The sequence below is a fragment of the Primulina tabacum genome, chromosome 5 (assembly GCF_025594145.1).
Source record: "Primulina tabacum isolate GXHZ01 chromosome 5, ASM2559414v2, whole genome shotgun sequence".
Taxonomy (NCBI): domain Eukaryota; kingdom Viridiplantae; phylum Streptophyta; class Magnoliopsida; order Lamiales; family Gesneriaceae; genus Primulina; species Primulina tabacum.
In genome coordinates this window covers 9,011,836-9,027,828 of record NC_134554.1, presented here as the reverse complement: position 1 = coordinate 9,027,828, position 15,993 = coordinate 9,011,836, and the positions used below count along the sequence as shown (strand labels likewise).

At 32.0% G+C, this 15,993-nt stretch overlaps 2 protein-coding genes across 5 annotated transcripts; one reads left to right on the top strand and one right to left on the bottom strand.

The window, feature by feature from the left end:
- Positions 1-1,119: 1,119 nt before the first annotated feature.
- Positions 1,120-4,475, top strand: LOC142546244 (putative protein S-acyltransferase 4). Of its 4 annotated transcripts, none has more exons than XM_075653853.1 (6): positions 1,124-1,835; positions 2,304-2,501; positions 2,669-2,977; positions 3,287-3,508; positions 3,600-4,089; positions 4,383-4,475. In XM_075653853.1, exons 1-5 carry the CDS (start codon positions 1,779-1,781, stop codon positions 4,080-4,082), a joined length of 1,269 nt encoding a protein of 422 aa, XP_075509968.1. In that variant the 5' UTR covers positions 1,124-1,778; the 3' UTR covers positions 4,083-4,089; positions 4,383-4,475. The 4 variants fall into 4 exon arrangements, with proteins under 4 accessions (XP_075509969.1, XP_075509968.1, XP_075509967.1 ...); XM_075653852.1 differs by having other exon boundaries at positions 4,191-4,475; XM_075653851.1 differs by having other exon boundaries at positions 1,125-1,835; positions 3,600-4,475.
- Positions 4,476-10,027: 5,552 nt separating this feature from the next.
- On the bottom strand, positions 10,028-13,723 carry LOC142544703 (uncharacterized). The gene is made up of 3 exons (XM_075651740.1): positions 13,463-13,723; positions 12,821-13,351; positions 10,028-10,543 (listed from the first exon to the last, which is right to left on the bottom strand). Exons 1-3 carry the CDS (start codon positions 13,623-13,625, stop codon positions 10,194-10,196), a joined length of 1,044 nt encoding a protein of 347 aa, XP_075507855.1. The 5' UTR covers positions 13,626-13,723; the 3' UTR covers positions 10,028-10,193.
- Positions 13,724-15,993: the final 2,270 nt, after the last annotated feature.

The following is a 15,993-nucleotide window of genomic DNA, read 5'->3' as shown; positions in this document are numbered from 1 at the left end:
ATGCCACCTAATTATTCCATCAATTATTACTTATATTTAGGAAAAATCAAAAGTTACCTCCTATTTCAGACCAATTTGCACTGTATTACAAAAACAAATCAGTTTATAATTTTTTTTAAACATAGTACTAACAATGACAATTAATGAAATTTATTTTATATATTAATTGTTTAATTTTTAATTTGTCCCAATGGATATTAGAATGAGCATGGATTGGATCCAGAATTATCCAGATAACATGTACACTGGTTCTGAAAGAAATACTCTGATTCAGTAGTGAGACAGAAACATAATAAAATATGATTAAAAAATTAATGTAAGGAATGGGAGTTATTTTTATTTATAAAAAATTATGTACCAACAAATTTAGTTTCTTTCTTCCTTTAAAAAAAAATGAAATTTGATCTCCAATCTCTTCGAATATATTTTAAATTGAACTTCAATTCAAAATAATTTTGTTCAATGGCTCACTAACTATTTGTATAAACTTTTTAAATTTGTAATGGATATATTTATAATAAATGTGCTCATAATTCGAGTAGTAGAACTTTTGTGAGACGACCTAACGCATATTTATCTGTCACACAAAATAGGAGACTCGTATCATAAAATTGGCTCGTGAGATTATCTCACAAAATTTTTTTGTGTGATTCGAGTTTTTAATTAATTATTTAAAGATGATAATAAACTTGAATTAAACTAATCGAGATAGACTTGAGCACGGTGATAATGTGCCTACACGTTGAATAAATTAACAGCAAGAACCAATCCTATACCATACAATATTGATTTTTTTTTCAACAGTCAACAACCAACACAAAATCTGTTTCATGTAGTTCTACATTAGAAATTATAGGGGCAATTTTTTAAAAATAAAAGAGAGAGGCAAAAACTTGTGTGAGATGGTTTCTTGTTTCGTATTTTGTGAGATAGCTCTCTTATTTGGATCATTCATGAAAAAATATTACTTTTTATGCTAAGAATATTATTTTTTTATTGTGAATATCGGTAGGATTGACCCGTCTCACAAGAAACCTAATCAAAGAAAGAGCAATTTTTAAGAAAAATTATAGTAATAACTGTTTAATTACACGAAACATGAATAGTGATTAAATATTTTGTCCAAAAATACCAAAACAATGGGAAAATAATATGATAGGTTATTTTTATAAATAACACATAAAATAAATAAATTTATAAAAGACAAAATTAATTAAAATCCGAATAAAGCTTTCTTACCCGGGAAATAAGGTCAGAGGTTGGAACCTCCGCCCCGCCTCGGCAGCGCAATCTGCCAGAAGAGAGAGAAACAACGAGGGAGTTAGGTGACACCTTAGAGAGAGAATATAACTGAGATCATATGATTATAAATTAAAAAAGACATGTGAAAGCAGATAATCGGAAAAGAAGAGGGAATTAACACAATAACCAAAAGATAATAAGTTAAAAAGAAGATTCAAAACACGAAATAAATTTGAAGAGGGGAACAAATATTCTTCATAAGGAAATCCGTCTTCTTCAGACACAAAGACAGCAAACGGCAGCTGTTTCTTGATCATCCCATTTCCGACATTTGGCCGATTCTCTCTCTTTCTCGCGTTTTCTTGAAATTCAGACCGTCGAAACACAATGAACCGGATAACGATGAAAAGACACGAGCTTTGGGATTTTTAATGTTTTTTTTCCAGGGTGGGCTGTTGCCAAGAAACAGAAAGAAGAGGAAAAATAGGAACCTCTTTTGGCCGGTTTGGGTTGTCTGTTTCTTGCATTGAATCTGTATGGACCTCGGACGGCCCGAACCGAGGAGGCTTTATCAAGTTTGGAGGGGAAGCAATGTAATCTCTTGTACATTATGGTTCTTTTAATCGATCGTTTCTGGTATTATTGACTCTGATACGTAATGTTTCTTGATTTTTTTTAAAAAATGACATTTTTTCATCTAATCTTTGCCTCTTGGAAGCAAGATCAAATTTTTGAACTGTATATTTTAGGATCATTATTGGATTTTTCATTTGATGCTTTTGGACTTTACTACCGGAAGAGCCCTTGTGATGTTTTCAAGTGTAGATTCAAAATTCCCTATTTGATTCAGATGTACGTGTGCTGCTGTGTGTGTGCATGCTAGTATGTATTGCTTGCAAGTATTTTCATCTTACTTCATTCCTAGTGTAAATTGAAGGGAGAAAATATTGATGACACCGATCTTTGTCGAGTGGAGGTGTGGTGTATATATATTAGCATAATTGTACATTTATGATGGTTGCAGATTTGGTTTGTTCATTGTGTTGTTTCACTTGTTACAGAAATTCTCGTTAGGAGGAAGACTGATCTTCGGACCCGATGTGTCTTCTTTGTTCTTGTCCATGTTTTTAATCGTTGGTCCGGCCCTCGCGTTTTGTATAAAGATTCTGTTAGTCATCAAAAAACACAACATCAAAGAAGGCAAGAATGCCAATCCTTGGTATCCAATACTTCTTGTGGCTATAGTGCTAATGGTGTTGGTAAGTTGACAGCTTGAAATCGGTTCACAATTTTGGTGTAGATCACTATTCGTAAATGAAGATAACACTCATATTTTACGCATATATATCTAAACCTAATAAAACATATCCAACTCCTTCAATGGTAATGAGAAGATTTGAACCTTGATGCCTATATACTTTTGCAGGATGTAATCTTCCTCTTCCTCACCTCAAGCAGAGATCCTGGAATCGTCCTTAGAAACACAAAACCTCCCGAGTTTGACGAAACATTTGAAATAGACACTCCTTCAATGGAATGGGTCAGTGGTAGAACTCCTCATTTGAAACTTCCTCGAATGAAAGATGTCGTCGTAAACGGGCACACGGTCAAAGCGAAATTTTGTGACACATGTTTACTCTACCGTCCACCTCGTGCATCTCATTGCTCCATCTGCAACAATTGTGTTCAGAGATTCGATCATCACTGTCCATGGGTTGGTCAATGCATTGGTATAGTGAGTATTCTGATGTTTGTTACCAAATTTTGATCGCTAGCATATAAACATTCAGTTCAAAACAAGTGTAGTTTATTTTCAGATGTCCTGGCATAATTTAAAAGATTTGAGTTCAATAGTTACGTTAGCCATAACTTTTTTTTGTACAGATAGTGGTACTTGATTCTGATCTAAATTCTTGAGGAGAACAATCTTGTTTTATGCTTGCCTAAATTGCTACATCAGTGAAAAATATGGAATTTAAATTTACTGTAGCGCATTGTGCTCGTGTTTATGACTGTCGTCTTTTATTGATGTGTATTTATGCAGCGGAATTATAGGTTCTTCTACATGTTTATATCAACTTCGACGATTTTATGCATTTATGTATTTGTTGTCTCTTGGATCAACATTGTCCGACCGGAAGGCAATGTATTGAAAGCCATGTCGAGTGACGTTTTATCGGTTGTACTCATCGTGTACTGCTTCATTGCTGTCTGGTTTGTTGGCGGCCTCTCAGTTTTCCACTTCTATCTGATTAGCACGAATCAGGTGAGTTTTCTTCCAAATTATGAAGAGCAAATACAAAAACCGTAATGACAGTTTGTTTATGCCTAAAATTTTGAAATGTTCACTTATGCAGACTACATACGAGAACTTCAGATATCGATATGACAAAAAGGAGAATCCATATAACAAAGGGATGATCAAGAACCTCAAAGAAGTCTTTTTCTCTAAGGTCCCACCTTCGATGAATGATTTTCGAGCATTTGTTCGTGAAGAAGAGAGCATGGTTGTGGAACCTACGGATCTTGATTTCATGGACATGGGAGGTATGAAAAGCTCCAAAGAAAAAATCGACATTGAAATGGGATCGTCAAAGTTTGGCGAGGAAGACGAGTTAACACTTCCTGAGATTTTGAATAGTCTGGCATATGATGACATAGTCGACAACATTAAACCAAGGGAAGTGGTTGAAAGAACTGATTCTGGCAAGCTCATCGTTCCTATCGAACAAGAACAGAACGATCACACGACTAATTCCACTATAGAAGTTGAGGATAATGCAGACGAGAAAAGGCAAGATGTAATATCCGAACAAACCACAGAATCAGTTCAACGGTAGAATAAAGGTAACCTTCCTTGTTACACATCTAAACAATGTGCCGCGACGACTTGAAAATGGTAGTCATGTCAGTTACATAATTAGTTAACTTCAAACATTGTTCTGAAGGTGTGAAATAAATGCTAATGCATGTCAGTTAAAGAAGTGGTCAAGTTCAAACATTGTTCGGAATATGTGATTTCAGTCAACATGTTATGTATTCTTAAGATCATGGAGTAAGTAATTTGGCGAGATCTGTCCTTGAGCTCATTCGCAGTCGTAAACTGTTTAAGGACGTATCTACAATGCTTTTATTTCCAGAGTTGATACATGAGAGCCATACGATCTCTCGTGTTCGATGATAATTCAGATTTATGCCAGAACAGAAGCGATTTTCATTTGTTCCAAGATTCATAGCAGTTTCAAGCATGCAGCAGAAATATTTGAACTTCTAAATATGCTTTGTCGAGGAATAATATATGATGTTCAATCTTGCAACACTAAGATTGAAAACTGTAGACAGACCAATTTATAGTAATTTTTCTGTGGTTTCAAAATTTTCCCCCTCAATATCGTCTTTTTACTTGTTTCCATGTCCGGTTTTTCATTTATCCTTGAAGTTAATTGTTCGATGCAAATTTCCAGACATGAAATTATGGGAAACAATTAATTGAAGTAATGGTTGAGTGTATGAAGTACTTTGGGATAAACTCTCCAGTTCGAATTCCACAAAACCTTTTCTGTTTGAGCATGCATGTCTACAATCTCTTGCATGTTTACTTGTGTATATGTGGCTTGTAGTCCACTGCAGTCTGCATATATCCCGTGCCCGTACGCAGCCGAAGTGAAGTGATTATGGGTCATAATTCATAAATCAATATCGTAAAATAAGTCATGATTTTTAAATCTTTTGGCGTGTATTTATTTGATTTTTTGAATTATAATTTTACTTAGGAATAAAACTTTTGGTGGTGTTAAACTTAATTAACATTTGATCTCCGTTAAACCAAGTAAACCAATCGAATCATGTTACTTTGGTACTTATGAAATTCTCGAACTTATCAGAGGGTTGAACATATAATATAGGACGTGATTTTAATCAAATATTTCATATGATTTTTTTTAAAAAAATATAATTTTTTATATTAATTATTTGTCAGTTTGTCAGTTATTTTGATGTGTCTGACACCAGAAGGCGCAATTTCAAGGGTACTATATCGTCCACAATATGTGATTAATATTCTCATCAACGACTGAACGACGTTGATGAAACGACGGGGAGAATGAATGATATGATCTCATAGCCGAATAAGATGCTTTGGGTCCTGCAATCACAGCCGTCATGATACTCCATGGAACCCTACTCATAGAACACTCCATAGCTGGCTGTGGAGTAAGTGTCTCCTCAGGTTTCGAATCTAAGACCTCATCTAAGCCATAAGTACTTGAATTAAAGAAACTTGGTGCCAATTGAGCTTATGGCCTGGACGAGGTGTTGGGTTCGAAACCTGGGGAAACACGTACTCCACAGTCATGTGGGGAGTTCTATGAGTAAGATTCCATGAAATACCATGAAGACTGTGATTGCAAGATTCAAAAAAGGTAAGCCCCGTGGGCTTACAAGTTACAACATGTTTGAAAATGTTGGGAATTTAGAGTTTGTTGATCAATTCTGAGTTTAAAAGTTCAAAATTTTGCTAAGTATTTGTATATAAAAAATACTTCGGTAGTACTCTTTTTTTCACTGGCATGTTGGTAACAAAATATGACTTTTCCTAAAAAAAAAATAAACAAAATATTATTTCTTTATCTTATTTTCGCAGAAAGGAATAAATATCATGTTTGAAAATGAAACCAGTGACTCGAATAGAACATTTTATACAAAATTTACTAAAAATTGCAATCCATTTTGCCTGGAACCTGGGGCCCCACAAGTAACGACTATCATTTCTTCTGTTGCGAACTTTTGTTACATCACTTCAAAAAAAAAATTTCTTCGTTAAATGACTATATATGAAATAGGCATGCATCGGTTAAATAAATTATATAAAGCTGGTTTATATAAAACTTATATAGAATGTTCGAGAAAGTTTTTGTTTATTTTAAAGTGATTTTTTTAGATATTTTTTTGAAATGAGTGAGAAGCAAAAATAGAAAGTGTGTGCAAAAAAATTGCTTCTAAGCTTAATTTTTAATAAAATGACAATAATATCTATAATCTGTATTTCATTTATTTTTTTATTTATCTAAATTTTAGTACACGTACCATTGACAATGTATTTATATTATTATTATTATTATTATTATTTGAATAATTTATATCAAAATATATATCTTTTTATAATATGAATGTTTGAAAGTTTATGTAAGATTAATATAAAAACACATAAAAATATTGTATGAATGTACTAAAAAAAATCTGGAAATGAAAAATATTTTTCTAAAAAAATAAATGCTTGTAACAATATATATTGAAATTTTACTAGCATCATGATTTGAAATTGTTAAAAACTGATATACAATAAAATTTAGCATTTTAAAAATTTTTAAAAAATAGTTATAAAAATTAAGAGCAATTGTGGAATATGATAAATTTTGTAAGGATACAAATGTCAAATTATAACTTTAAACTATTAACAAAAAAGAAGAAAGAAAAAAATCACGTCAATCTTGCTTTTAGCTTTTGGTTAAAAGTTATAGAAGTTGAAGTAGAACCTGACATTCACTAACACCTCAAATTACTTTCACCAAGCTAGGATCTAAAAAGTATTTCTTAGAAGCTCCTCCAAACACTCTCATAATCCAAGGATAATAAACGTAAGGAAACAAATTTTTTTTTTATCCATTAACTTGTCCAATTTTTATTTTTGCTACATTTAACTTTTATTTTTGGTTATTTTGATCAAATTGCTGACGTAACATCTGAAACTAATCAATTTTTTATGTCATGTCAATATTTCTCGTTGTCATGTCAGGATTTTCTGATATAACATCAACAATTCGACCAAAATAGCCACAATTAACAATTAGTGCACCAAAAACAAATTTTGAAAATTTAACTGATCAATATCCAAAATTTAATAAATTAATGGAGAAAAGAACTATTTTCCCAATAAAATTTACCAAATTTGAGACATTATAATGCATAATGACTCCTCAAATTAAATGTCATAAATTATGTCTTTCCCAATTACTTAAGAAAGGTAGAATTTACTTGTACCTACTTGTATTATTAGAAAGTTGACCAATTTTCTTTACCCAATTTGGCCAAATGTGAGAATACTTCTGCAGGTACCTATGCGGCTGTCATATGTATTCTTGTATTTTTTTTAAATGGCTACAAAGTGGAGCATCCAAAATGGACGAAATAAATACAAATATATATTTATTAATTTATATATAGTATTTTGAAAAAATGCTTATATTTCAATTAAAATATTGATATATCTTTTTTTAAGGGAAAAATATTGATATAATTAGGCTTATTGAAATGTTATACAAAATTATCGATCAAAGAATCTGTGCAATGGATTTACATGTACATGTAGGCTATTTCTTGTAATAAAATAAAATTTGAGTTGTTCAATATTTCAACTATAAGGGCACCCACAATCACCCCCACTAAAAATAATGTGTCATAAAGTTTGAACAAAAGTTACGCACAGCCAGTAACATTGATAATTGATGGAAAAACGCCAGAAAAATGACGAACAACAGCGTGTACAAAATCTGAAATCAAAACAAAATATGATATAAAATATAAAATATACGTTCGAAAAATAAGCATGAATTCATTATCGATTGGAAAAAGCATAAAATTATAAAACAATTGAATGATCGACAAATATTGAATGAAAAACGAACCTAAAATTTGGTAACATTTTGGATTTTTTTAAAGATTATGAAAGATGAAACAGTAATTAAAATGAATTGGAATGATTGTTAATCAAAGTATATGACGTTCGTGACTCGAGAAGACAAAACACATACAGAAGGGCTATAAAGTGTATACTTGGATACTAATAACATGTAAAAAATCGAGTCTAAAATTTGAGAAAATTTGAATCAATACAGACAGCTAAGCATATAATAATAGCACATAAAAATTAAAAATTTAGACATATATATATATATATATATATATATATATATATATAATTGGCCCAGTGTAGGCATCGGCCCACACTGGGCCTATGCTGGCTCCGCCAGTGATTGTGAGTGGGCGTCACAGGAGAGAGAGAGGCATTCAGTTGTTTGAACGCCTCTCTGTCAGTTTATTTTTTTAAAAAAATTGACAAATTAGCGACGGTTTTTAGAAAACCTTCGCTAATAGCGATGGTTAGACAGAAACCGTTGCTAATTTCCGACAGTTTTCCACAATCGTCGCTGACACGCGGGCCGCACGTGTTTTGAATTATTTTAATTTTGTTTTTAAATTTTGACTTTCCCTTGAACGGTAGGATTGGTTTTTTCACAAAAAAAAATTTTTAAATTTTCATTTGTAAACAGTTGTATATATTTTATTTTTATTTTTTTATTTTAAATATTTAATTAAATTAGAATTAAATTATAAAAAATCTAAAAAATTTATAATGGCTATGTAACGGCTAGTTAATGGCTAGTTTCAATTATTTTCTATAAATACCACAAATGTGCACACATATTTTCTGTAGTACCCGAAAAACCAATATGCGTAAATATGTGCATAATATCTATTATTTAATTTTAAATGATTATTATTTTAGGAATTTATTGATTTAATTGCATTTAAATCATTTACGTTATTTTTATAAGGATTTTAAATCGCGTATTTCAAATTTTAACTTTTTAGATATATACGCGAGACCGGAGCGGAGATAGGAAATCGAAGATGAATTTTATGATCCAAAAATATTCCTAAATTTATTCCGAGCTAAGAAATAATTTATTTTAATGAAATCAAGTGGATTTAAGTCTACTTTAATTAATTAATCACCAATTTAATTGTAGGCTTCTTAATTCATCAAGATTATGCTTAATTAACCTTTTAATCAAGCTTATCTAACATAGGATTCTACTTAACAAAACTTAAACAAATCCTACACCAATTTGGGAAGACAAGTCTCGGTCATCTCCACTCCACACAATCCCCAACTTGACACCATTTAACTCCCCCAACAACAAAACAAAGACCACCCATTCATCATGCATGTTTCCCCCCAACTTGACATCATTTACTCCTCCATGCACCACCTTATTTGACCACAAGCCTTCACCACCTTCTTCACTCCACCTAGCACGAAAATTCAGAAGAAAACTCATCCAATAATCGTGAGCCATCAAGAGAGAAATGAGAGAAAACAAGCAAGAAAAGAGAATTCCGTCTTCGCCGCGCCGCGTTCGTCGTAATCGATTTGTTTTCGTTTCAAACAAATCCAAGGCATGTCTATATTATTTCTTTGCTCTTCAATCAAGTTATATATCTATTTTTAAACCATTACATGTGCTTGATCTATGACAAAACCGAAATCATGTCAAGAACTTTCGAAAAACATTGTACAGAATTTTCGGCTCTTCCCATATGCACTTCACGTTCTTTGTTGTTTTTGTGGTTACAGGGTTGGCTCGACTTCCAGGGACTCAAGGCTGCTTTTAGACATGATATAGGGTGTGTTAGGAAGGGAGTTGTCCATTGGTTTCAGGCCTTTCCCCACAAAAGTGTACACTTCTGCATGATTAATATTGTTGTCTTATTTTATTAATCAAATTTTAATTGTATGATAAATTATACTATTATGCACCATTATGTGTTAATGTGTTATAACACTACAGTCTACACACAACACCTACTTTTGATTCATACAATCTCCATCTATTTAGTACTTTTATGTAAAACAACTCTTTCATGTGTAAGCAATGGCTATATATGGTTTTACCCGTGTGGCTGACCCCTCCTTTTTTGTAGTGCTTTAGGATATATATTCATGTTTAACTACTGCATTTAGACATATCAATCGGCCAATCTTCGAATGTTTCTCCACATACTCGAAAGACAAAAAGAGCTAGAAATGTCCTTGACCTCAGATATATCAGTCGAATTTATTAAATACACACATGATTTCGAGAAACAACTAAACCAAACCACTCGACTAGCTATAAACTAAGCCTCCTCTTACATCCCTCTAGAGGTAACAAATAATGAATCCCACAAGATTTCAGTTCTTTGACAACCTCCTCTACCAAGTCTCTGCATATGTAATCTTGCAACACCACCAATATTCTACCCATTTCTCTCTTCTCACCCCAGGCTATGTCTTTACACACTTCTTCTATGGTCCGAGCCTTTGGCGATGAGGTGCTACGTCGTGAAGTGGTGGCGATAGGTGGCGAGCGACGTGATCTCATCAAAATTGCTGTCATCAGTTCGGCATCGTCTTCTCCTGGTTTCTTGGATGGCTTGCTGTGAGTTAGAAAACTTTCTGGTGTTTTGGCAGTCAGACAGACTACACGAAGAAGATTATTGTCTTTAGTTATGATCTCCATTATAAGAAGTACATTGGCATATGTTATACATGCAATTCGTGCATACTTGCCTTTGAGAAAAACAAATAAATTTGAAGCAGGCTAAAAATATATATTGTCTCGTATTAGCATCACTTTACTCACTCTTAATCATCGTCTAATCATAATTTCAATCTAAATTCTAATTAATCAAACTAAATATGTTATTATTTATCAGTCACTGTTCAACGTCCTATCATATCATTTCACTAATCATAATCCAATTAATCAATGTGTATAATCATACCAGTAAAAGCTAACACGGCCCTAAAATTATGCTGTAAATTTGATTAGTAGATATATATAAATTTGATTAGTAGATATATATATTTCAAGAATCATGGTTATTCTCCTACCAAAACATTACTTTTGAATGCTTAAAGGGAACAAAAACAACGAATCGATAATTTTCTAGTAAAATCCTTACAAAGTGAAAAAAATATATATATCGTAAAAATTATTACACACGCTCGATTCTGCATAATTTTTTTAAATTAATTTCTGGTGATTGTTTATTAGCTACAAGTTTTAACCTGACTCTGAGACCGAAACAAGTCGTTAACTTTTAACGCTCTATTCACCACCTCTGGAGTGTTGTCGTATTAATTGGACTAACAACTCAGGTTCATAATTACATTATAACCTCTTGATGATTAACCATAATAAAATTGAATTACACTTGTAATTAAAGTAGATAACTTAGGATTCAGTCTTTGATATCAAACATAAGTTTGGATCCAGTTTTCGTGTCAAATTGAGTATATGGAGCATGAACACAAATTGAGTATATGGAGCATGATTTTCGAGTTTCTAAGTTCAGAGAGTTGACTTGACATCAAAAACACCGTGGGACAAGAGAGTTGAAACTGAATTTTTATGACACGGAAACAGAACCATATATATTTATGTTTGTAATCAAGAAGAGATGGTCGAATAAATTTGATTAAAATGATGAAAGTGGAAAAAGGAATCGTGCTCTAGTGAGGATGGACCAAAAAGCAGAAAAGCTTGAGATATGTCATCAAAAGCAATAATAAACAATGATGCTTCATTGCCTTTTGGTATTCACTGCATCTAGCAGGCTTCCCTTTTTACCTTCTTTGACTCATGAACATCACCATGGATCGATTGATGATCCATAGTTTGACGGACAGAACACAATCGAAAAGTTTTTTTTTTTTATATATATAATATAATATAAAATAGTTGGTTTGTATATATAATCATATTTATCCCTATTTTTATTTTTTCAATAAAAAATAATCACAATAATTTACGTTATATAATATTTACTACATTTTTTGTTTGATTATCCCACTAGTGGTAAGGTTATTTTCTTTCTCGACCACTCAACTTTGATGTAGCAAATTCTAAATTAAATATATTGGAACTGTAACCCAATCGGAATTGATTATTAGGAACTTTTACTTTAATCAATCGGTACGAATTTACTTCTTCCTTTTATTGAAATTAAAACCCTTGATTTTATGACTTTAACTGAGTCAAACTTTGGATGAAATAAAGATATGTAATCAATTAATGTCTAATCATTCACATTTAAACAGTTACGCGGGTAGTTGTTATTAGCAAATGGCATCCAAAGAATTAATTATGAGATAAAATCATAGTTATATAATTCATACTCTCTCATGCACATATATTTTTAAAATAAATCATATTACATTATCAACTAATCATTTTAATTATTTTTAAAACATTATAAAAAAACAAAAAGAAATATAATATATATGCATTTGCGTGCTGGACTCGTTATTTTTTCCCAAATCAGTTCGCTTAATTTTTTCAAATATTTTAATTTCTAATTGTAACGAATGTTTTTTCACTTTATAAATTATGTTATGCTTCAAAAAATAATCAAACTAACGACTTGACAAACGGAAAGTGCAATTTTTGTCATTCAATATTTTTTAGATAAAAATATTTAGAGACAGTATTAAAATTAAAAAATTAAGCAGGATAACCATTTAAATTAAAAAATGTTTTGATTACTTCTAAAATTTATAATAATTTTTTAAATTTTTAGCTTGGATTGTTACAATTTTATTTTGTGATTATACAGATGATATCACATCTGGTTGTTTTATGTTTAGCATAAATTTGCGAATAAAAATGAAAATGGAAACCAGAAAAAGACACCCAATAATATATTTATATATATATATATATATATATATATAGACCTAGAAAAAGAGACGTACCAGTATTCTGTCCTTCGGCGAAGCCACTAACAGATATCCGGGCTTCAGCTCCCACGGCGGCGCAATTTTCCATGCACGGATTCTTACACGAGTCTTCGTCTCCGCTGCCAGGAAGATCCCTCTTCGCCGCCACCGGCACATCATTTGCTTGCACCGCCCGGATGATCCTCCTCAACCCGTCTAAATCCTCGTTACATTTTTCCAAAGCTCGTATCAGCTGCCGTCTCTTCTCCGAAATGGTATCGGTTTCCTCCAGTGCCGGCCTTTTCACGGCAGTATTCATATCCCCCAATCCCATCAAACTTGCCACCACGGAGGACGGATTTCTAGGATTTCCCGGCGATTTCACTGCGACGTTCGGCAGCCGGATCTCAGGCGGATTTGATGGACTTCTCGGCAAGTTAATTTCGAGCGATAATCCAAGATTTTGGCTTCCGGTTTTGTCTTCTTTGGCCGAGGAAAGAGAATCCTTTTTGGACTTGTCTCTGTCTTTTGCTGGAGAAGTTGGCCTACATTTCTCTCGTTTCCTTCCTGAAAATGTGGTTAACCATTTCAAAGATTTTCCAAACAAATTTCAAAAACAGAAAAATTAAAAGAATTCAGAAAAAAAGTGTTAGTTGGACAATGTCAGAATTTTCTAACCAAAAGTCAGTCGTTTGCTGGAATTCTGGTACTTGGAGAAGAGCTGAAAAATGCCCGACATGCAGCCGATTGGTTTCGCATGGCGAGTTTCCTGCAATGGTGGGGTGGTGGCGGCGAGGCGGCGGGACGAGGAGAGTGAACTCTCCTGCCTCTTTAGCATCATTGTCAGAGTGCTATAATCCCTCGTGCTGTGAGGAATTTTCTTGGGAGAAGATTAGCTGCAGAGGCCTAGAGACAGACTGCACTGCTGCTAAAAAAGAACTAAAAATAGCCGTTTGTTATTTATTTATTAAATATTCATTATTTACTTTTTTCGATCGGTAATATTATTTATTTACTTCTTTTATTCATTTAATCCATAGGCTTCTTCCACACTACCAACAAAGTATCGTCTTTTTCCATTTTTTTAATTACCACGCCAAAAAGCAAATTTAGTCGTTATATATAACCTAAATAATATATAGTGTGCGTATCAAAATATTGATTTGCACTGATCCTTAAATTCCATTAACAAGCCTAAATTCTTAAAAGCTGGCATATGTGGTATACATGGTCGTGTATAATATAATATATGAATATTATATTAACTGTATTTTTATCTTTCAAGTGAAATTGGTTTAGTTATGATATTCTAAATGTGATAGATGTATTAAAAAGTGGCATACCCAATATTGTCATTGATGAAGATAATCAAAACTAATCTAGGATAACTTGGGATTTTATATTTCATTTCTTCAAATATGTTCAAACGCAACAAATATTTTATTATTGAGAATATAACTACAATTTGTAGGAAATTGAGAAGAATAGAAGGTTGGGAAGAGCTGGAGGAAATCTAGTAGAGCATCGTACGACACATCAATATTTTCTGGTGTTACGTCAACAGTCTGATAAATATAATGAAAACCCAAAAAAAAAGAAGCCAAAATTAATACATCAAAATCAAAATTTAAAAACTCAATAAAACAAAAAAAAATATTAATAAAACAGGAGATATATAAGTATTTAAATTGTCCTTGGTTATTCAGAATCAGATGGCGTTCGAATGAGCTTGATAGCTATCATGACACCTTCCTCCTCCGCATGCTAATGCGGCTAGAATGGAAATATGATTTAAGTGTCCCCTCCCTTCGTTGAGTTGAATTTTGAAATAAGAAGACTCGATTGGTAATAATATTTAAATGGAAATGAACAACGAATATACCATTCAAGGGTCGAGATATTTGAGACGTCGTAACTGTTGGAATTTTTTAAAAAATATTTTATATTTCAAAAAAATAATTATTGATTTTAATTTCTAAATTAATGGTATTAAAATTTTTACATTAATAGTTAATTATTATTATTGAATTTTGAAACCCTTTTTTTTAATCAATATTCTCAAATATTATTATTAATGGTTACCATTAAATCTTTGCTGGTTTTTGTGTATATATATAGTATACACATTCTTGAAGAGAAAGGGATATCACATTTTCCATCCAATCTTAAGAAATTTCCTCTACTGTTGTGACATAATACGAGAATTGATAATGGAAGTCTTGTTCCAAATCATGCAACTCGTGAACAAGAAGAGATCATTGTGTTATGGAGAGTGTTTGATCGTAGATCCTGTTGCATCAAGGTATTACTTTTGAGGAGAAGAAAATACTCTTTAGTCTAGTGCTTAGACACACTTATATCTAAATATTTTCCTTTTTAAATTATTTTTTGTCTCAACCCGTCTACCAAAATTTCCAACAATCTAAAGAGTTTTTAGGTTGGAATTTTTGGCTCACACGAGTCGATTCATTCGAATTCGTGACATGGTTTGTCTGTTATCCTAATGAAGATGGTGATGTTAAATCTCTTCTCATGTGAAAAAAGGAAATTGACATTAATGAAATTTTACATTTCTATTATAACAGAAATTTTCGGGTCTAATGATGATTAAATCAGTGATAGCACTGTTGAAAAGTTAATAATCTTATTTTGAAATATAGAACTATTAATTATTGATAGTATAGTTTGGTATATATTCATTAATCATTTATCAGTAAGTATTAGTTTTGAGCACTACATTTTATGGTATAAATAAAAGTTTTTCTGAGGGAAAAAAATAATGTTTGAGGTATATTGAATTAGTGGCAGGCAAATTGAATATTTCTAGTTACAATTATGCAACATTAATCCTCACAACTCTAAAAAACTCTACAACTTTATTAGATAGTACTGTTATTTTACTTGTATTTTAACTCTGTAAGGGTCGCAAAAATTACATATTATGATTCATATGGGAGCTTTACATTGTTGTTGGGGATTTTTTTTTTGGTGAAGCAGAGAACTCATATGCATTATGTTGATATATGTATTGATGAGTCCCAAACTGAAGTAAGATGTGCTTATAAAAACAGAAGTCTTTACCAAGGTAAAATCATGCTATGCAAATCAAACACGATCACTAAAGCCATATAGGGTATGCACCGACTAATACCCTCGAATGAATTTGGATAAATGGAATAAGAGGATTGTAGTTTTAAGGATGACAATAG